The 23,726-nt window shown below is 42.9% G+C and overlaps 1 protein-coding gene across 2 annotated transcripts in view; it reads left to right on the forward strand.

Moving 5' to 3' along the window:
• uba6 (ubiquitin like modifier activating enzyme 6) overlaps positions 1–23,726 on the forward strand; it is a 236,257-nt gene that overhangs the window by 198,126 nt on the left and 14,405 nt on the right. For both annotated transcript variants that reach the window (XM_080188556.1, XM_080188557.1), the window contains 4 exons: positions 6,337–6,400; positions 8,599–8,668; positions 9,096–9,167; positions 22,851–22,974. In XM_080188556.1, the coding sequence (XP_080044682.1) occupies positions 6,337–6,400; positions 8,599–8,668; positions 9,096–9,167; positions 22,851–22,974 (330 nt within the window). The remainder of the gene's footprint in view (positions 1–6,336; positions 6,401–8,598; positions 8,669–9,095; positions 9,168–22,850; positions 22,975–23,726) is intronic.

Raw genomic sequence — 23,726 nt, forward strand, 5'->3', positions numbered from 1 at the left:
CACAGACAGTTTACAGATTACTGATTAGGATGCGAATCTTTACACCTAACTGCTGTTCAAGTCTTAAAGTGGCTAACAATGTGAGTGGAAGGAGCACTGATCACAGGTTAAAGAGATGTGTATTGTCTCCAGACAGTACAGTAAGTGAGGTTTTGCAAACCCAGGCAAGTCACGGGGGTTACAGATAGTGCGACATGAACCCAAGATCCCAGTTGAGACCGTCTTCATGTGTGCGGAACTTGGCTATCAGTCTCTGCTCAGCGACTGCACTGTCGTGTGTCGTGAAGGCTGCCTTGGAGAATGCTTACCCGAAGGTCAGAGGCTGAATGCCCATGACCACTGAAGTGTTCGCCAACAGGAAGGGAACAGTCTTGCCTGGTGATTGTCGAGCGGTGTTCATTCATCCGTTGTCGTAGCGTCTGCACGGTCTCCCCAATGTTCCATGCTTTGGGACATCCTTTCTTGCAACGTATCAGGTAGACAATGTTGGCCGAGTTGCAAGAGTATTTACTGTGTACCTGGCGGATGGTATTCTCACGTGTGATGATGGTATCCACAGAGGAATTCATCAGGCGAATGAGACTGCGTGAGTTTTTCCACAAACCCCAAGAGGCCAACAGCGAACACAATGAGACAGCCAATGAACCAGAACAGCCGACAGAGAGATCTGCAGTGCAACAACCTAGGAGGAAAGAGTCCAATTGGACTCCTCCGGAAGGCCGCTGCCCTCGACTGGACTTGTATGCCCAAACCATCAGGAGGTGCGTTAACATCAGATTCATCAGCCGCACTCACAAGACAGCCCTGAACATCACCCGAGCACAACGCAATGCCATCCACGCTGTCAAGACAAACTGCAACATTGTCATCAAACCAGCAAAGGAGGGGCCATCATCATACTGAACAGAACGGATTACTGTAAAGAAGCGTACCGACAACTAAACAATGAGGAACACTACAGACAGTTACCCACAGATCTGACCAAAGAACACACTTGTCAACTCAACAATCTGATCAAGACCTTTGATCTGGACCTTCAGAGCACCCTCCGTGCTCTCATTCCACGTACTCCCCGCATTGGAGATCTCTACTGCCTCCCAAAGATACACAAGGCAAACACACCTGGTCGTCCCATCGTATCAGGCAATGGGACTCTGTGTGAGAACCTCTCCGGCTACGTCGAGGGCATCCTGAAACCCAATGTACAAAGAACCCCCAGCTTTTGTCGCGACACTACAGACTTCCTACAGAAACTCAGCACGCATGGAGCAGTTGAACCAGGGACACGTCTCGGCGCTCTACACCAACATCCCCCACAACAATGGCACTGCTGCGACTGCCTCAGTACTCAATGCTGACAACTGCCAGTTTCCAGATGCAATTTTACAACTCATCCGCTTTATCCTGGACCACAATGTCTTCACCTTCAACAACCAGTTTTTCATCCAGACACACGGAACAGCCATGGGGACCAAATTTGCACCTCAATATGCCAACACCTTCATGCACAGGTTCGAACAAGACTTCTTCACTGCACAGAATATTCAACCGATGCTATACACTAGATAAATCGATGACATCTTCTTCCTTTGGCCTCATGGTGAACAATCACTGAAACAACTATATGATGACATCAACAAATTCCACTCCACCATCAGACTCACCGTGGACTATTCCCCAGAATCAGTTGCACTCTTGGACACACGCATCTCCATCAAGGACGGTCACCTCAGCACCTCACTGTGCCGCAAGCCCACAGACAATCTCACAATGCTCCACTTCTCCAGCTTCCACCCTAAACATGTTAAAGAAGCCATCCCCTATGGACAAGCCCTCCATATACACAGGATTTGCTCAAATGAGGAGGATCGTGACAGACACCTCCAGATGCTGAAAGATGCCCTCATAAGAACAGGATATGGCGCTCGACTCATAGATCGACAGTTCCGATGCGCCACAGCGAAAAACCACACCGATCTCCTCAGAAGACAAACACAGGACACAGTGGACAGAGTACCGTTCGTCGTCCAGTACTTCCCCAGAGCGGAGAAGCTACGACATCTTCTCCGGAGTCTTCAACATATCATTGATGAAGATGAACATCTCGCCAGGGCTATCCCCACACCCCCACTTCTTGCCTTCAGACAACCACACAACCTCAAACAGACCATTGTTCGCAGCAAACTACCCAGCCTTCTGGAGAACAGTGACCACAATACCACACAACCCTGCCACAGCAACCTCTGCAAGACATGCCGGATCATCGACATGGATACCATCATCACACGTGAGAATACCATCCGCCAGGTACACGGTAAATATTCTTGCAACTTGGCCAACATTGTCTACCTGATATGTTGCAAGAAAGGATGTCCCGAAGCATGGTACATTGGTGAGACCATGCAGACGCTACGACAACGGATGAATGAACATCGCTCGACAATCACCAGGCAAGACTGTTCCCTTCCTGTTGGCGAACACTTCAGTGGTCATGGGCGTTCAGCCTCTGACCTTCGGGTAAGCATTCTCCAAGGCGGCCTTCACGACACACGACAGCGCAGAGTCACTGAGCAGAGACTGATAGCCAAGTTCCGCACACATGAGGACGGAGCTATGAGGAGAGGCTGAATAAACTAGGCTTGTACTCGTTAGAGTTTAGAAAAATGAGGGGAGATCTCATTGAGACATATAAGATGATGAATGGGATGGATAGGATAGAGGTGGAGAGACTCTTCCCGCTCAGAAAGGACAGTAGGACTAGGGGGCACAGCCTCAAGATAAAGGGGTGGGGGGGCGGTTAAGAACGGAGTTGAGGAAGAACTTCTTCACTCAAAGGGTGGTGAATCTCTGGAATTCTCTGCCTGTTGAAGTGGTGGAGGCTACCTCGCTAAATATTTTTAAGACACGGGTTGATGGGTTTTTGATAAGAGAGGGGATTAAGGGTTATGGGGAGAGGGCGGGAATGTGGAACTGAGCCACGACAGATCAGCCATGATCTTATTGAATGGCGGGGCAGGCTCGAAGGGCTAAATGGCCTACTCCTGCTCCTATTTCTTATGTTCTTGTGTCTCAGCTGGGATCTTGGGTTCATGTCGCACTATCTGTAACCCCCGTGACTTGCCTGGGTTTGCAAAACCTCACTTACTGTACTGTCTGGAGACAATACACATCTCTTTAACCTGTGATCAGTGCTCCTTCCACTCACATTGTTAGCCACTTTAAGACTTGAACAGCAGTTAGGTGTAAAGATTCGCATCCTAATCAGTAATCTGTAAACTGTCTGTGCTTTATATGCTCTGTCTGAGGCCAGAACTCTCCATTCACCTGACTAAGGGGCTAACCCGAAAGTTAGTGAGTTTACTATCAAATAAATCGGTTGGACTGAAACCTGGTGTTGTCAGACTTTTTACCCAGTTTAAGCACACACTAACAACATGAAACACTAGGCCAATCTCGAACAACCAAGAGAAGCCCGAGTACGACCCATCGCGTGTATGCCCCTCGTTGGGCAACAAGGCGGTCCGACTTAAAACCTGTGAATGAAAAAGAGAAAAATTATTATCACACCATATCCATTTACCTTACCAGGGACGCCCCAATGCTAATGAACCTTATTTAAAACAATTTCCTATATCCACCCATCTCCAACCCACTCATGTGCCTGTCTAAGTTACTCTTAAACATCTCTAGCGTGCTTGCCTCCACCACCTTACTTGGCAGAGCATTCCGTACCCCCACTACCCTCTGTGTGAAAAATCTCCCTCTAATATCTGTGTTGTACCTCTCGCCCCTCACCTTAAGCCCATGGCCCCTCGTACTATGTGTCTCTACCATAGGAAATAGCTTACCTCTGTTAACGCTATCTATACCCTTCATAATCTTATATACCTCTATTAGATCCCCCGTCAGTCTTTCAAGGGAAAAGAGCCCCAATTTCTTCAATCTTTCCTCATAACCCAGTCGTTCCATACCAGGCAACATCCTGGTAAACCTCCTCTGCACTCTTTCCAGAGTCTCCACGTCCTTCTGGTAGTAAGGCAACCAGAACTGGATGCAGTACTTCAAATGTGGCCGAACCAACATTCTGTACAACTGCAACATTAGACTCCAGCTCTTATATTCTATACCCCTTCCTATAAAGGCTAACATACCATACGCTTTCTTCACAACCTTCTCCACTTGTGACTGTGGGAGGAAACCGGAGCACCCGGGGGAAAGCCATGCAGACACGAGGAGAACGTGCAAACTCCACACAGATAGTGACCTGAGCCGGGAATCAAACCCAGGTCCCTGGAGCTGTGAAGCAGCAGTGCTAACCGCTGTGCTACAAATGGTATGTTGGCCTTCATAGTGAGAGAATTTGAGGATAGGGATAGGGTGCTGCAATTGTATAGGGTGTTGGTGTGGCCACATCTGGAGTATTGTGTGCAGTTTTGGTGTCCTTATCTGAGGAAGGATATAGAGGAAGTACAGCCAGGGTTTACCAGGCATCTTGGGATGGCAAGTCTGTCATATGAAGAGAGACTAATCCAGTTAGGATTATATTCATTGGAGTTTAGAAGAGTGAAAGGGGATCTCATAGAAACATATAAAATTCTAACAGGGTAGTTTCAGAAAGAATGTTCCCAGTGATGGAGGAGTCCAGAATTGAGGATAAGAGGAAAACCTTTTAGGACTGAGGTGAGCAGAAATTTCTTCACCCAGAGGGTGGTGAATACGTGAAATTTGTTACCACAGAATGTAGTTTAGGCTAAAATGTTATCTGATTTCAAGAAGAAATTAGATACAGCTCAACTGATCAAGGGCTATGGGGGAGGAAGGGGAAATCAGTATATTGAATTCAATGATCAAAATGAATGGCAGAGCAGACTCAAAGGGCCTATTCCTGCTTTGAGTTTCTATGTTTCTATTTGTTCACTTGATGTTGCAATGGTGCTATGAAATTCAAAAGCTCAGATTCCCACTCTTGACTGCTAATGCAGAAAAGGCGTGAACATCGGATCGATTCCTGTCTTCTCCAAATAGTCATGATGTGGAGATGCCGACATTGGAGTAGAGTAAACACATAAGAAGTCTCACAACATGAGGTTAAAGTCCAACAGGTTTATTTGGTAGCAAATGCCACTAGTTCTTGCTGTGTTCTCCAAATACTGCAGCCTATAAACTGGCTCTTTGCCTTTCCCAAAAACATTGGCAAAATTAGATTTTTTTCTCTGTTTAGGTATTAAAGATTTGGGTCACAATTGCAAGTTAGTAACCTATTGATGAGTTAAAACTGGTGCCTGTTGCCTGTGTGAACAGGGAAAACAACAAGGTACCTTCTTAGCAAATCAGATTAAAGTGTTAAAAAGGAAATATAAATTAGTGTGGCTGAATTCTTCATCAAATCAGGTACAGGAAGAGAAATAGAGAGGGAAAGCTTGATTGGTGTAAAAAGAGAAAACAAAGACACGGGGAAAGTAAAGTCATTTTCTTTAAAACAGTTTAAACGTTTTCACGTAATATCTGCAACATTGATTCATACGTGAAGGGGAGACTCCATTGTTGTAAAAGTCAAGTTTCAACAAAAGAGCTTGATTGGCAGTAATTAACACATCACAACATTTAAAGCTTGTACTGATCAACATTAGTAGTAAGTTTAATTCATCTGTCATGCAAATAAAGCAATTTCAAAACATTCAGTGCACATCAACTGTGAAGCAGACACCAAGATGCAGCTTTCACATAGCTACCAACGAAGATGTACAACTCGGACAGCAGCTTTTGGATCTTGGTATTTAACAGTGCATCTACTCCTATGTGAAATTTCTGTACCATTTACACACCAATCATGTGGAGCACTAAAAGCCTTCCTATTATTTTGACAGAAAAATCTAGTTAATTGTTATCTAGCTGAGATCAGTTATTTCAGTACGTGTGGTACCCTTCTATTTTAAATAGTTCACTTTCACACTGTGCATTGAATATGCCAGCTAACGCATTACTGAACTGGAATTGTTACTGTTTTAAGAATGCAAATAAGGTCGATGTTTCTTGTTAAAGAAAAGAATCTCTACTTGCATTTTAAGATCAGAATTTATTGCCTTTCTGAAGTTGAGACAGCATTGGGAGTTCTTGAACTGCTGCCATTATTGCAGTTAAGCTGCTTCCACGATACTGTAAGGTAGGAGGTTTCAGGATTCTCGTAATGATGAAGGAAAGACCAACTCGATGGGGTGTGAGCAAAATATGGAGAGGTGCTGTTTCCATGTATCCGCCATCCTGTCCTTCTCCGATAAACTGATCAAACCGTTGCCAAGTTTTATTTTAAAATGCAGCAATTATGTTTGCTTACAGGCTTATTTTGGCAGTCACCAAAGAGGCCACCTTGTCCAATGCAGTTTGACATAAATGATGAATTGTAAGTAACCATCAAAATTTATATTTCATTTTCTTTTTTAGACTTATGTCATTATTTACAGTTCTGCATAAGCAGAACTTACTACTCCTATGACCTGGCATGCAACCTTTATTGGCCAATATCTTGTTAAATAATAGGGTGATCTTGATTTGATTTGATTTGACTTACTGTCACATACCGTGAAAAGTATTTCTTGCACGCTATACAGGCAAAACATACTGTTTATGAAGTACTTGGGAGAAAACCAAAAGGATAGGGTGCAAAACACGGAGTTCAGCTTTTGAAGTTTTAGAATGAGAGTAAAAGATGAAATTAGTGGGTATGCTGGGAACAGCTTGCAAGAAGCTGATGTTGTAAAAGAGAACCTTTCTTTTCCAAGGTTACGGCAGTTGGTATGCAAGCACTGCATTTGTTCATCTTTTCTTACAGAAGGTGGGTGAAGTTGTGTCTGATTAATTCAATTGTTTTCAGACCAACCTAACACCCATAAGTGTGATGTTTACAATCACAGAAATTCCATTTCATGCTTTTGCACATTAGACGAATTGAGACCAGTTACTTAAAACTTTTTTATATAAATGCTTGAATCTAAGCAAACCCTTTTAATTGGTATTCATATTTCAATTAAGTAAACAAATTATTACAAGTCCAGTAAATCGATTTAAGTCAACAAAGAACAAAGAAAACTACAGCACAGGAACAGGCCCTCCAAGCCTGCACCGACCATGCTGTCTGATTTAACTAAAACTCTCTACGCTTCCGGGGACCATATTCCCTCTATTCCCATTTCATTCATGTACTTGTCAAGATGCCTCTTAAATGTCACTACCGTATCCGCTTCCACTACCTCCCCCAGCAACGAGTTCCAGGCACCCACCATTCTCTGTGTAAAAAAAAAAGTCTGCCTTGTACGTCACTTTTAAAACTTGTCCCTCGTACCTTAAACCTATGCCCCCTAGAACTGACTCTTCCACCCTGGGAGAAAGCTTCTGACTATCCACTCTGTCCATGCCTCTCATAATCTTGTAGAATTCTATCAGATCTCCCCTCAACCTCCATCGCTCCAGTGAGAACAAACCAAGTTTCTCCAACCTCTTCTCATGGCTAATGCCCTCCATAAGAAGTCTCACAACATCAGGTTAAAGTCCAACAAGTTTATTTGATAGTAAACCCACAAGCTTTCAGAATGCTGTTCCTTTGTCAGGTAAGTGGAAAGTTCTGATCAGAGAAGGGCGTATAAAGCCACATACAGTTTACAGAATACTGATTAGAATGCGAGTCTTTACAGCTAATCTGCTAGTCAAGCAATTCCACCCACCTGACGAAGGAACAGCGTTTCGAAAGCTTGTCAGTTTGCTATCAAATAAACTTGGTGGACATTAAATTGGTGTTGTGTGACTTCTTACTGTGTTTGCCCCAGTCCAATGCTGGCATCTCCACATAATGCCCTCCATACCAGGCAACATTCTGGTAAATCTTTTCTGTAACCTCTCCAAAGCCTCCACATCCTTTTGGTAGTGTGGCGACCAGAATTGAACACTATATTCCAAGTGCAACCTCACTAAGGTTCTATAAAGCGTCAACATGACTTGCCAATTTTTTAACTCAGTACCCTGGCCGATGAAGGCACGCATGCTGTGTGCCTTCTTGACTACATTCTCCACCTGCATTGCCACTTTCAGTGACCTCTGCACCTGTATATCCAGATCCCTTTGTCTATCAATACTCCTAAGGGTTCTGCCAATTACTGTCTATTTCCTCTCTGTATTAGACCTTCCAAAATGCATTACCTCACATTTGTCCAGATTAAAGCCCATCTGCCATCTCTCCGCCCAAGTCTCCAACTGATCCATATCCTGCTGTATCCTCCGATGGTCCTTGTTGCTATCCGCAAATCCACCAACCTTTGTGTCATCCGCAAACTCACTGATCAATCCAGTTACGTTTTCCTCCAAATCAGTTATATATATTAAAGTTGGTCAACATAATTTCTGCTAATGATGTAATTGACATCATTAACATAATTTCTGTGAACGATGTATTTGCCATATTGTATAAATCAAATTTCATGGTTTTTAATGTTTTTTCAAATGAAGTTGTGTTCCTGAATGATGTTATCATGTGCAACTGCATCCTGTTTTGTCTTGATGTACAATGTAATCCTTCAATTATTATTTTCTATTGTCTTATTATTTTAGGCATTACAATTTTATATTAAGTGCTGCAAGACTTTTTGCAACAATTTACAAGATTCCTTATATGGAACAGGTAGGTCTTGGTTATTAGATAAAAGGTTTTCAACAATTTGCATTTGTATTGCATCACAAGACTAATAAGAGAAAACATCAAAAACTGAGCCATTGGACATTCTAACATATGTCTAAGAGCTTGATTGATTGATCGGATTTTAAGGAGAGACTTAGAGAAAACAAGCAAAGTAAAGATGTTTTGGGATGGAATTCCAGAGTTGAAGGTGTAGTCAGCTTAAACCACAGTCACAATACAGAAGAAAAGTATAAGGCCAAGGATCAGTCTTTGCGGGGTGGGGGGGAGGGCTGGTGGTGTGGGGAGAGCGCCAGACATAACAGTCAAGAAGCAGGATTTACTGTAATACTGTACTGTAATAGAGCCAGGAATTCTAGAGAGAACAAACCACAACTTTTGGGAAGGTATAACTCTATTTAACTTGTTACAGGACATGTCCAAAGAAACTGTTTCCCAACTACTGTCCAAGGTTGAGATTCCAAAATTCACACCTTCTGCAAAAGTAAGTATTGAATAACAAGGTAGAGCTGAGTTTGGCAAAGGGTTTTTTTTTAAGCAATGTTTGCATATGGTATGTTGATGCATTTCAGCACAATAAACCATGGAGCACGATCTAGGAGCTTTTTCTTTCTATTGTCACAATTAATTTTAAACAAATTCTGTCCTATCACTTTATTGATCTGTAGCTCTTGTTCTTTTTAAACAGTCCAACATTCATTGAAACTCAAAACAGTTGTGGCATTCCTATTTCCAGAATGCAACCAAGTTATATATATTATTAGTTTGGAAATGCAGCGTGCAAGATTGCCCACTATGCTGTGGTAAATTATATCTATATACGGTTAAAAGACTTGCATATAACCTATTAAAATGTAGGGTAGCATGGAGTCATACAGCACAGAAACAGGTTCTTCGATCCACCATGTCTATGCCAACCATCAAATACCAATCTGTACTAATTCCATTTATCAGCACCTGGACCACAGCCAAGCACATCTTTGGTGATGTAAGTGCTTGCCAAGATTTTTCTTGAATGTTGTGAGAGTAGCTGCCTCTACCACCCTCTCAGGCAGCACGTTCCATATTTCCACCACCCCCTGCATGAAAATTTTTTTCCTCAGATCCCTTCTAAGCCACTTACTTTTCACCTTAAATTTATGTCCCCTGGTCTTGGATACCTCTGCCATGGGGGAAAATTCTCATGATCTACCTTATTTATGCCCCTCATAATTTTGTACACCTCCTGAGAGATCCCTCCTCAACTTCTTCTGCTGTAATGAAAACAAACCCAGCTATCCAGTCTCTCTTCATAGCTGAAAGTTTCCATCACAAGCAACATCCTGGCAAATCTCCTCTGCACCGTCTCTAGTGCAGATACATCCTTTTGATAGTATGGCAACTAGAACTGCACACAATACTCAATCTATGGCCTAACCAGTGTTTTATTAAGTTGTACCAAGACCTCCTTGCTCCTATATTCTATGTCCTGGCTAATGAAGGCAAGCATTGCTATGCCTTCTTTACCACCATATCTACCTGTGTTGCCAGCTTCAGGGATCTATGGACTTGTACACAAGGTTTCTTTATCCCTCAGTACTCCCTAGGTGCAGTTCACTGTGCATATCTTACCCTTATTTGACTTCCCAAAATGCATCACCTCATACTTACCAGTATTAAATTACATCTGGCATTGCTCTATCCAACTTACCAACTGATCAATATCAACCTGTAACCTAAGCCTATCCTCCTAACTATCAACAACACCACCAATTGGCCAAATGGTATTATCATTAGAAAGAAATCATAGAAACCCTACAGTGCAGTCCAATCAGAAAAGCACTTTTTGGATCCAATTTGCCAACTTAGAATCATAAAATCCCTACAGTGCAGAAGGAGGCTATTCAACCCATCAAGTCTGCACCGAACACAATCCCACCCATGCCATGTTCCTCTAACCCCTCATAATTACCCTGCTAATACCCGACACCAGGGTTAATTTAGCATGACTAATCAACCTAACCTGCACATCTTTGGACTGTGGGAGGAAACCAGAGTGCACAGAGAATGTGGAAACTCCACACAGACTTGCCTTGGATCCCATGAACTTAAACCTATTGAACCAGTGTTCCATTTGAAACTTTGTTGAGGGCTTTAATGAAGCCCATGTAAACTGCATCAACTTTGCTACCTTCATCGATATATTTAGTTACCTTTTCAAAACGTCAAATAAATTAGTCGCTCACGATCTCCTACCAACAAATCCGTGCATGTTAAATGTGACCTACAAAAACTCATTGATTGCAAGGGAATTTAGCCATATTAATTCATTTAAAATAAAGTTCTTGAAAGTAACAAATATTTTTTTCAAAGTGGTCGCAAATGACATGATTTGTGGTTCAGACATTAATAGCTGAAAAAGAGGAATTGGAGATGGAATAACAAAGTTACTTGTGACATTAGCAAGTTTTCTAAAAGTAGATAAATAATACAAATATCCAGGTAAGAATTCTGTTGATTATGATATACATCCATAGACTTAAATTTTTCTTGGTAGTTTATTTTGCTTGATATTCCTATTAAAATCTCCTATTCATGTGGCACCATTAAAAACATCTCAGGGCATATGTACCAAATAGATTTTTTTGAGTTTTTTTTAAACTTGTGTTCTTGTACTGCAGGAATAAAGAAATAGAGTGCTAACTCCCGAGACCGATACGCCACATTGTCTTTAACATAATACAATCAGTTGAACTAATCTATTTGTCAAAAGATTTTTCTCACAAGTATAGGTTTATTTCTGCCCATGTGATAATGGTTTGAAGCATTAGTTAATTATTGTGCAGACCAGTATTGCCTTTAGTCATCAATCAAAGGATAGGTTTTCAGTTTGGAAGCAGAGATTTGGTTGCTTATGAGCTAGAGCCTTTTGATATTGACAGCTCACTAGGCAGAAAAGTCATCTTTAACTGATCACAGCAATTGAGAATAAGACACACAAGTCTCACAGGATATGAACTTTGTGGCCAGCGGGCAAAAAGACCAACTTGTGTTAGAAAAATCTTTTTATTTGATTTATTACTGTCACATGTATTAGCATACAGTGAAAAGTATTATTTCTTGCATGCTATACAGATAAAGCATACCGTTCATAAAGAAGAGAGTACAGAGTGTAGTGTTACAGTCATAGCTAGGGTGTAGAGAAATATCAACTTAGTGCAAGGTAGGTCCATTCAAAAGTCTGATGGCAGCAGGGAAGAAGCTGTTTTTGAGTTGGTTGGGATGTGACCTCGGACTTTTGTATTTTTTTCCCGGACAGAAGATGGAACAGAGTATATCCAGGTTGCATGGGGTCTTTAATTATGCTGGCTGCTTTTCCAAGGCAGCAGTAAGTGTAGACAGAGTCAGTGGATGGGAGGCTGGTTTGCGTGATGCACTGGATTTTGTAGTTTCTTGCATCTCGGACAGAGCAGGAGCCATACCAAACTGTGATGCAACCAGAAAGAATGCTTTCTATGGTGCATCTGTAAATGTTAGTGAGAAAGAACAAAGAAAATTACAACACAGAAACAGGCCCTTTGGCCCTCCAAACCTACACTGGCCATGCTGCCCTTCGGAACATGAACTCCCTGCTGTTCCGGGGACCATATGCCTCTATTCCCATCTTATTCATGTATTTGTCCAGACGTCCCTTAGAAATAACTATCATATTTACTTCCACCACTGCATGGTAGGTTGTTGCAATAAGGTTAAACCTCACGGGATCCAGGGTGAGATAGCTAAACGGATACAAAATTGGCTTGATGACAGAAGCCAGAGAGGGTGGTTGTAGAGGATTGTTTTTTAAACTGCAGACCTGTGACCAGCGGTGTGCCTCAAGGATCAGTGATGGATCCACTGTTATTTATCATTTATATTAATGATTTGGATGAGAATAGTTAGTAAGTTTGCAGATGACACCAGGATTGGTGGCATAGTGGACAGTGAAGAAGGTTATCTCGGATTGCAACGGGATCTTGATCAATTGGGCCAGTAGGCTGATGAATGGCAGATGGAGGTTAAGTTAGGTAAATGCAAGGTTATGCATTTTAGTAGATTGAACCAGGGCAGGACTTACTCAGTTAATGGTACAGTGTTAGGGAGAGTTACAGAACTGTTCGATCTAGGGGTACAGGTTCATATCTCCTTGAAAGTGGAGTCACAGGTGGACAGAGTGGTAAAGAAGGCTTGGTTTCTTTGGTCAGAACATTGAATACAGGATTTGGGACATCTTGTTGAAGCTGTACAAAACATTGGTGAGGCCACTCTTGGAATACTGTGTATAGTTCTGGTCACCGTATTACAGAAAAGATATTATTAAACTAGAAAGAGTGCAGAAGAGATTTACTAGAATGCTACCGGGACTTGTCAGTTTGAGATATAAGGAGAGGCTGTATAGACTGGGACTTTTTTCTGTGGAGTGTAGAAGGTTGAGGGGTGATCTTACCGAGGTCCATAAAATAATGAGGGGCATAGATCAGCCAGATGGTCAATATCTTTTTCCAGAGACAGAGAAGTCTGAAACTAGAGGATATAGGTTTAAGGTGAGAGGCAAGAGACACAAAAGGGACAATTTTTTCACACAGTGGGTGGTAAGTATCTGGAATAAGATGCCAGAGATAGTAGTAGAAGCAAGTACAATTTTAACTTTTAAAAAGCATTTAGACAATTGCATAAATAAGATGGGTATAGAGGAATATGGGCCAAATGCAGGCAATTGGGACTAGTTTAGGGGTTTTAAAAAAAGGGCAGCATGGACAAGTTGGATGGAAGAGCCTGTTTCCATGCTGTAAACTTCAATGACTCTATGACACTACATCCCCTGACGTGAGTTCCAGGCATCCACCACCCTCTGTGTAAAAAATTTCTTTGTACATCTCCTTTAAAGCTCGCTCCTCGCACCATAAACCTATGCCCCCTAGTAACTGACTCTTCCACCCTGGGAAAAACCTTTTGACTGTCCACCTAGTCCATGCCCCTTATGATCTTGTAGACCTCCATCAGGTCGACCGTCAACCTCTGTAGTTCCAGTGAGAACAAACCAAGTTTCTCTAAACTCTCCTCATAGTAATGCCCTCCTACTAAGCAACATCCTGGTAAATCTTTTCTGTACCCTCTCCAAAGCCTCCACATCCTCTGGTAATGTGGTGATGAGAATTGGCCACTATATTCCAAGTGCAGCCTAACTAAGGTTCTATAAAGCTGCAATGTGACTTGCCAATTTTTAAACTCAATGCCCTGGCCAATAAAGGGAAGCATGCTGTATGCCTTCTTGACTACTTTTTCCACTTGCGTTGCCACTTTCAGTGACTTGTGTACTTGTACACCAGATCCCTCCACTGATCATTACTCTTAAGGGTCTGCCATTTACTATATATTTCCCATCCATATTAGACCTTCCAAAATGCATTAGCTCACATTTGTCCGGATTAAACTCCATCTGCCATCTCTGTGGCCAAGTCTCCAACCGATCTATATCCTGCTGTATCCTCTGATAGTCCTCATTGCTATCCGCAAATCCACCAATCTTTGTTTCATCAGCAAACTGACTAGTCAAACTAGTTACGTTTCCCTCCAATTCATTTATATGTATTACAAATAGTAAAGGTCCTAGAACTGATCCATCAAGAGAGAGAAGTTTACAGCATGGAAACAGGATTTTTGGCCCAACTTGTCCATGCTGCCCCTTTTTTTAGACCCCTAAAGTAATCCCAATTGCCTGCATTTGACCCATATCGCTCTATACCCACCGTTCCCATATAACTATCTAAATTCTTTTTAAAAGATAAAACTGTACCCACCTCTACTACTATTTCTGGCAGCTTGTTCCAGAAACTCACCATCGTCTGTATGAAAATTTGCCACCCTGGACACTTTTGTATCTTTCCTCTCTTCCCTTAAACCTTTGCCCTCTAGTTTTAGATTCCCCTACCTTTGGGAAAAGATATTGACTATCTACCTTGTCTCATTATTTTATAGACCTCTATAAGGTCACCCCTCAGCCTCCTATGCTGCAGAGAAAAAAGTCCCAGTCTATCTAGCATCTCCTTATAACTCAATCCATCAAGTCCCAGTAGCAACCTAGTAAATCTTTTCTGCCCTCTTTCTAGTTTAATTATACCTTTCTATAATAGGGTGACCAGGATTGCACACAGTATCCCAAGTGTGGCCTTACCAATGTCTTGTACAACTTCAACAAGAAATTCCAACTTCTGTATTCAATGTACTGACCGATGAAACCAAGCAAGCTGAATGCCGTCTTCACCACTCTGTCCACTTGTGACTCCACTTTCAAGGAGCATGAACGTGTATCCTTAGATCTCTTTGTTCTGTAACTCGTCCCAGTGCCCTACCATTAACTCAGTAAGTCCTGCTCTGGTTCAATGTATGAAAATGTGTCACCTCGCGTTTGTCTAAATTAAACTCCATCTGCCATTCGTAAGCCCACTGGCCCAATTGATCAAGATCCTGTTGCAATTGGAGACAACTTCCTTCACTGTCCACTATACCACCAATCCTAGTGTCATCTGCAAACTTACTAACCATGACTCCTATATTCTCGTCCAAATCATAAATATAAATGACAAATAACAGTGGATCCAGCACTGATCCCTGAGGCATACCACTGGTCACAGGCCTCCAGTTTGAAAAACAACTCTCTACAACCTTCTGGCTTCTGTCAAGATCCCATGAAATTTAACCTTATGCAACAATCTGCCATGCGGTACCTTGTTAAAGGCCTTGCTAAAGTCCATGCAGACAACATCAACTGCACTGCCCTCATCTACCTTGTTGGTTACCCCTTCAAAAAACTCAATCAAATTTGTGAGACATGATTTTCCACTCACAAACCCATGCTGACTGTTCCTAATCAGTCCTTGTGTCTCTAAATGCCTGTAGATCCTGTTTCTCAAAATACCTTCCAACAGTTTACCTACTACAGATGTGAGGCTCACTGGCCTGTAGTTCCCGGCTTTTCCCTTTCTAAACAAAAGTACAACATTCGCCACTCTCCAATCTTCAGGCACCTTACCCGTGACAATTGATGATTCAAATATCTCAGCTAGGGAATCTGCAATTTCTCCCTAGCCTCCACAATGTCCTGGGATACACTTCATCAGGTCCTGGGGATTTATCTACCTTGATGCATTTAATGCTCCTGTCATGGCAGAGCAGGAGCCATACCAAGCTGTGATGCAACCAGAAAGAATGCTTTCTATGGTGCATCTGTAAAAGTTTGTGAGTCGTAGCTGACATTAGCCCTATATTCTGTACTCCTGTTACTCTTACCAAAGTGAATCACCTCACATTTTTCTGCATTAAACTCCATTTGCCACCTCTCAGCCCAGCTCTGCAGCTTATCTATGTCCCTCTGCAAACTGTAACATCCATCCTCACTGTCTACAACTCCTCTGACTTTGGTGTTGTCAGCAAATTTACTAACCCATCCTTCTACATCATTTATAAAAATGACAAACAGCACTGGCCCCAAAACAGATCCCTGAGGTACACCACTTGTAACTGAACTCCAGGTTGAATATTTCCTTCTGTCTTCTATCAGCTAGCCAATGCCTGATCCAAACTGCTAAATCACCCTCAATCCCATGCATCTGCATTTTCTGCAGTAGCCTACCATGGGGAACCTTATCAAATGCTTTGCTAAAATCCATATACACCACATCAACTGCCTTACCCTTATCCACCTCTTTGGTCACCTTTTCAAAAAACTCGATAAGGTTTGTGAGAAAGAATGCTTTCTATGGTGCATCTGTAAATGTTTGTATGAATCGTAGCTGACATGCCAAATTTCCTTAGTCTTCTGAGAAAGTAGAGGCATAGGTGGGCTTTCTTAACTATTGTGTCAGCATCACAGGATCAGGACAGTGGTTGGTGATCTGGACACCTAAAAACCTGAAGCTCTTGACCATTTCTATTTCATCCCCATTGATGTAGACAGGGGCATGTTCTCCACTAAACTTCCTGAAGTTGATGATAATCTCCTTCGTTTTGTTGATCTCGAGAGAACGATTATTGTCGCCGCACCAGTTCACCAGATTCTCTATCTCATTCCTGTTTTCTGTCTTGTCACTGATATCCAACCCACTACAGTGGTGTCGTCAGGAAACTTGAAAATTGAATTGGAGGTGAATGAGGAGTATAGTAGGGGGGCTGAGAATGCAGCCTTGTGGGGCACTGGTATTGAGGATAATCTTGGATGAGTTGTTGTTGCCTATCCTTACTGATTGTGGTCCATGGGTTATGAAATTCAGGATCCAGTTGGAGAGGAGCCAAGGCCCAGGGCACGGAATTTGGAGATGAGTTTCTTAGGAATAATGGTGTTGAAGACTGAGCTGTAGTCAATAAATAGGAGTCTGACATGGGTGTCTTTGTTACCTAGGTGTTCCAGGGTTGAATGCAGGGCCAGGGAGATGGTGTCTGCTGCTGACCTGTTGCGGCAGTAGGCGAACTGTAGTGGATCCAGGCAGTCCAGGAGGCTGGAGTTGATTCGTGTCATGGCTAACCTTTCAAATCATTTCATAATGATGGATGTCAGAGCCACCAGACGATTGTCATTAAGGCACGCTGCTTGGCTTTTCTTTGGTACTTTGACTTTATCAAAGGCCTTACTGAAGCCTGAAAACATCATAGTTCCAAGTACTAATCCAAGCTCTAAATTCATCTGCCTTACCTGTGTTTAATTTAATGTTGGCAAGTGTGAGGTGATCCACTTTGATAGGAATAATGGTAGGAAGGATTATTACTTACGTGGCGAAAAACTGCAGCAGGCGACGGTGCAGAGGGACCTCAGGGTCCTTGTGCATGAGTCGCAAAAACCCAACTTGCAGGTGGTCAGGAAGGCGAATGGGATGCTGGCCTTCATAACGAGGGGGATTGAATATAAAAGTAGGGAGGTCTTGCTGCGGCTGTATAGGGCATTGGTGAGGCCGCAGCTGGAGTACTGTGTGCAGTTTTGGGCGCCGTACTTGCGCAAGGATATTTTGGCCTTGGAGGGAGTGCAGAGGAGGTTTACTAGGCTGATACCGGAGTTGAGGGGGTTGAGCTATGAGGAGAGGCTGAATAAATTAGGCTTGTACTCGTTAGAGTTTAGAAGAATGAGCGGAGATCTCATTGAGACGTATAAGATGATGAATGGGATGGATAGGATAGAGGTGGAGAGACTCTTCCCGCTCAGAAAGGATAGTAGGACTAGGGGGCACAGCCTCAAGATAAAGGGGGGGCGGTTTAGAACGGAGTTGAGGAAGAACTTCTTCACTCAAAGGGTGGTGAATCTCTGGAATTCTCTGCCCGTTGAAGTGGTGGAGGCTACCTCGCTAAATATTTTTAAGACGCGGGTTGATGGGTTTTTGATAAGAGAGGGGATTAAGGGTTATGGGGAGAGGGCGGGAATGTGGAACTGAGCCACGACAGATCAGCCATGATCTTATTGAATGGCGGGGCAGGCTCGAAGGGCTAGTTGGCCTACTCCTGCTCCTATTTCTTATGTTCTTATGTTACACTTCTTGCATTGAAGCAAATGCACTTCAGTCCACCTGACCCTCTTTGATCAGCTACTACACCTTGCCTGCTCTTCCTCTGAATCTTAATGGCCCTACTCTCTTGGTCTCCTTCAGTTAACTCACCTTTGCTTTAGTTCCCACCCTCCCTGCCAAATTAGTTTAAGTTCTCCGGTGTGACACTAGCAAAGCTCCCGGCCAGAATATTTATGCCCCTCCAGTTTAGATGCAATCTGGCCTTCATGTACAGGTCCCATCTGCCCCAGAAGAGATCCCAACATTTCAAATATCTGAAACCAACCCTCCCACACCAGCTGTTTAGCCACAAGCTGTACTATAGAACATAGAACATAGAACATTACAGCGCGGAACAGGCCCTTCGGCCCACAATGTTGCGCCGACCAGTCTTATTTTTAAAAAAAAAACATTGACCCACTAATCTAAACCAATCCCTTTTCGTCCGTAAACCTATCCACCAATCTCTTAAACGCCCCCAAACTAGGCGCATTTACAACTGCAGCAGGCAGGGCATTCCAGTCCCTCACCACCCTCTGGGTAAAGAACCTGCCCCTGACATCCGTCCTATAACTACCCCCCCTTAATTTAAAGCCATGCCCCCTCGTGCTAGATTTCTCCATCCGAGGAAACAGGCTATCACCATCCACCCTATCTAAACCTCTAATCATCTTATATGTTTCTATAAGATCCCCTCTTAGCCGCCTTCTTTCCAGTGAAAACAACCCCAAATCCCTCAGTCTCTCCTCATAGGACCTCCCCTCCATACCAGGCAACATCCTGGTAAACCTCCTCTGCACCCTCTCCAAAGCCTCCACATCCTTCCTGTAATGTGGGGACCAGAACTGCACACAGTACTCCAAGTGCGGCCGCACCAGAGTAGTGTACAGTTGCAACATGACGCTGCGACTCCTAAATTCAATCCCCCTACCAATAAACGCCAAGACACCGTACGCCTTCTTAACAACCTTATCTACTTGATTCCCAACTTTCAGGGATCTATGTACACATACACCTAGATCCCTCTGCTCCTCCACTCTATTCAAAGTCCTCCCGTTAGCCCTATACTCAACACATCTGTTATTCCTACCGAAATGGATTACCTCACACTTCTCCGCATTAAACTCCATCCGCCACCTCGCGGCCCAGCTCTGCAACCTGTCCAAGTCACCCTGCAAACTTCGACACCCTTCCTCACAATCTACCACACCTCCGACTTTGGTGTCATCAGCAAACTTACTAATCCACCCAACTATACCCTCATCCAGATCATTAATAAAGATTACAAACAGCAGTGGCCCCAAAACAGATCCCTGAGGCACACCACTCGTAACCGAACTCCATGATGAATAATTACCATCAACCACCACCCTCTGTCTCCTATCTGCTAACCAATTCCTGATCCAAGTACCTAAATTACCACCAATCCCATACATCTGCATTTTCTGCAGAAGCATACCATGGTGAACCTTATCAAACGCCTTACTAAAATCCATATATACCACATCTACTGCCTTACCCCTATCCACCTCTTTGGTCACCTTCTCAAAGAACTCAATAAGGTTAGTAAGGCACGACCTTCCCACTACAAAACCATGCTGACTATCTCTAATCAATTCATTACTCTCCAAATAACTATAAATCCTATCCCTAATAATTCTTTCTAAAACCTTGCCCACTACGGAAGTAAGACTCACTGGTCTATAATTCCCAGGGAAGTCTCTGCTCCCCTTCTTAAACAATGGGACAACATTCGCTGTCCTCCAATCTTCCGGTACTATACCAGAGACCAACGACGACCTGAAGATCAGAGCCAGTGGCTCTGCAATCACCTCTCTTGCCTCCCATAGAATCCTAGGGTAAATCCCGTCTGGACCAGGGGACTTATCTATTTTCAACCCATCTAGAATATCCAACACATCCTCTGTATCAACTACAATACTTTCTATTTTACACCCCTTCACCCCAGTGACCTCCTCAGCTACATTCATATCGTCCTGCGTGAACACCGAAGAGAAATAATGGTTCAATGCCTCTCCAATCTCTTCCGGTTCCACACACAACTTCCCCCTACTGTCTGTAACTGGCCCTAATCTTGCCCTAACCAACCTTCTGTTCTTGACATACCTATAGAACGCCTTAGGATTCTCCTTAATCCTATCAGCCAAAGTCATCTCATGCCCTCTTCTAGCCCTTCTTAACTCCCTCTTCAACTCCCTCCTAGCCAATCTAAAGCTTTCTACTGCACTACCCGAGCCCTCAAGCCTCATCCGAACATAAGCCTCCTTCTTCTTCCTAACCAACAAATCAACTTTTTTTGTGCACCACGGTTCCCTAGCCCTACCAATTCCTCCTTGCCTGACAGGGACATACCTATCACAGACCCACAGTAGCTGCTCCTTGAAAAAACTCCACATTTCAGACGTTCCTAGTCCCTGTAATCTCCTAGTCCAACCAATGCTTCCTAATTCTCTCCTAATGGCCTCATAATTACCCTTCCCCCAGCTAAAACTACTGACCCGAGGTTCATGCCTATCCCTTTCCATCACTAAGGTGAACGTAACCGAATTGTGGTCACTATCACCGAAAAGCACACCAACTTCCAAGTCTAGCACCTGGTCTGGCTCATTTCCCAGCACCAAGTCCAATATAGCCTCACCTCTAGTTGGCCTATCTACATATTGAGTCAAAAAACCTTCCTGCACACTTTGAACAAAAACTGACCCCTCTAACGAGCTAGAGCTATAGCAATTCCAATCAATGTTAGTAAAGTTAAAATCCCCCATAACAATTACCCTATTACTTTCACTCCTAACCAGGATCGTCTCTGCAATCCTTTCCTCAACCTCTCTAGAACTTTTTGGAGGTCTATAAAAGACTCCCAACAGGGTGACCTCTCCTCTCCTATTTCTAATTTCTGCCCATACTACCTCAACAGACAAGTCCTCATTAAACTTCCTCTCTGACATCTTCTATCTTTCTATTTCTCACCTCATTGGCAAATGGCACAGGCAGTAATCCTGAGATTGCAACCCTAGAGGTCCCGCTTTTTAACTTTCTACCTAACTCCCTAAACTGCTCCCGCAGGACCTCATCACTCTTTTACCTATGTCATTAGTGCCAGTATGTACCACGACCTCTGGTGGTTCACCCTTTCCCTTCGGAATGCTTTCTGCCTGTTCAAAGACATCCTGGACCCTGGCATCAGGGAGGTAACATACCATCCTGGAGTCCCTTTCATGTTCACAGAAACGCCTATCTGTATCCCTAACCATTGAGTCCCCTATAACTATTGCTCTATTGTTCTTTGTCCAGCCATGTTTAACAATGGAGCCAGCTGTGGTGCTACTGCTCTGGCTGCTGCTGCTGTTATTCCCTGATAGGCCATCTCCCCAACAGTATCCACAATGGTATACTTGTTAGAGACCGGGACGACCACAGGGAATTCCTGCACTGACTGCCTGCCTTTTTTAGCGGTCGCCCATTTATCTACCTATACCTTGCCTCCTGTCTGACGCTTTCCACCACTTTCATGCTCCTAAGTGCATCCAACTGCTGCTCCAACCTGTCAATATGGTCTATGAGGAGTTGTAATTGGGTGCGCTTCCTGCAGATATAGTCGTCTAAGACAGTGGACACACCATGTATCTCCCACATCTCAAGTGCTTAACCCACTGACTGACATTTCTATCACCAATTAAATTTATTTAAGAAAACTTATTAAACTCTTACCTTCACTTATCGAGTAGGTCTTTATATCACTTACCTCCTTAGAATGCTGTCTGGATCTCTGCCTCTTTAATTACCATACTGGTCCAAATGATCAAGTTCCAGTCCCACTCTGGCTGCCTCACTCAGACTGTCTCCCACTCACGTGCACAAAGAAATCTGAAACAATTTAGTTAGAAAGAGTTAAATTGATAACCACTTTTATGTATTACAGCTTCTCTTTGGAGCATTATCAGTAAAGAATCTTTATTTGAAGTGTATAAAATGATTCATTCTACTTTTACATGTAAAAGTAGATTCTGCATAACGAACAACTCAACTTTGTAGGCCCCAAAAATCATGTTTTTGAATGTATTCTGCTTATAAGTCAACCTGTTCCTGCCTCCTGTCCAACTAAATCTTTTAATCATGATTTCCTGTATTTTATTAGTAGTCCACCTCAGTTTTTACTATTTTTGCATGTTGTAGTTAATGGTACTTTATAACTAAGTGCAAGGGCTGAAGTAGGCATACAGACTGTTGTGAAGCTGTGTGGGAGATTAAGACATGCTCATTCCGGATGTTGATGACATTTCAAAATGGCAACTGTCCACATCCATACCAGCAGTTCACTTATATTTGGCTTAAAAATTGACCCCTGTTTTTGGAGGGGTCAGTTTATCTTGTTTTAGTGATTGCTGATTTTAGAGTTAAAAACACAGGTCTGTAGAGGACATGAAAACAATTATGTTTATTTCAATACATTTTCCAATAAATAAAAAAATCTGGTCTCAGTGAGAAGAAAATAACTTAGTCCAAACTTTTTAAATAGAGTTGTATTTGTTTACACTGTTGTTTGATTTGTAGCATGAGAGCACAATACATGAAAACTCTGCCTGCCTTTTCTATAGCAAATAGAAACCGATGAAAATGTAAAGAAATCTGACCAGGCAAAACTCGCAGTAAGCAGTGAAGAGGAACGAGTGGCCATTGACCTGTTGAACAAAGCCACAAGAACTGGAATGGCAACAGAAAGTGAGTACCGCATTATGTGGATGTGTTCCTGGTTGCTGCTTTGAGAGTGATATGAAGTGACTTCATAGGCTGAATGACATATGCACATATGCAGAATCTAACCATTTCATTATCTTCATCTCAGTCATGCCCCCTTGAAGTCTACACTTCTCCAAAATTAAAAGCCCCATTTGAGTGGCCCTGCTGTGATACTTTCTAGAGACTCAATATCCCCAACAGATGGTGAGATGATCAAATTTGAACAGAGTCTGGATAGCAGTGATATTGATTTTTAATTATGTTGCATAATTGTTTTGAAGCTAACCTCTGGCTTCCCCTCTTCTCAACTCCACCACAAATCTTGATGGGTCTCTGAAGTCTACAAAGGAATAATAAACCAGTCAAGGTAAACCTCATTGGTTTTGCTTTGAAGCTGAGAGAGAGCAGGGTCAATACAATGCCATTTGGTTGTTCAGGAGTCACACAAGGACAAGTCAAGGATAGGTGCAGTCTTGACTGTGGTGATATCCCATCCCTCACCCACCATTTTAAGTAGTCATCTAGGATTCTAGGTTTACGTAACACAGAATAGCCATCTGGGTGACATCCCGGAGAGCTCCTGCCCAGACCCTGGAACGAGTAATCCCCTTTGGTAGGAGACAAAATTTATCGGGAGAGAGGAGTAAGAAACGAGGAAAGCGCTCAATGCAATATGCAGATCTTACAAATGCAAAATGGAACCGAATAACAATATGTTTTGGCCATTGCATGGT

This window comes from Carcharhinus amblyrhynchos, chromosome 5 (assembly GCF_965287045.1).
Source record: "Carcharhinus amblyrhynchos chromosome 5, sCarAmb.v2.hapA, whole genome shotgun sequence".
Lineage (NCBI taxonomy): Eukaryota > Metazoa > Chordata > Chondrichthyes > Carcharhiniformes > Carcharhinidae > Carcharhinus > Carcharhinus amblyrhynchos.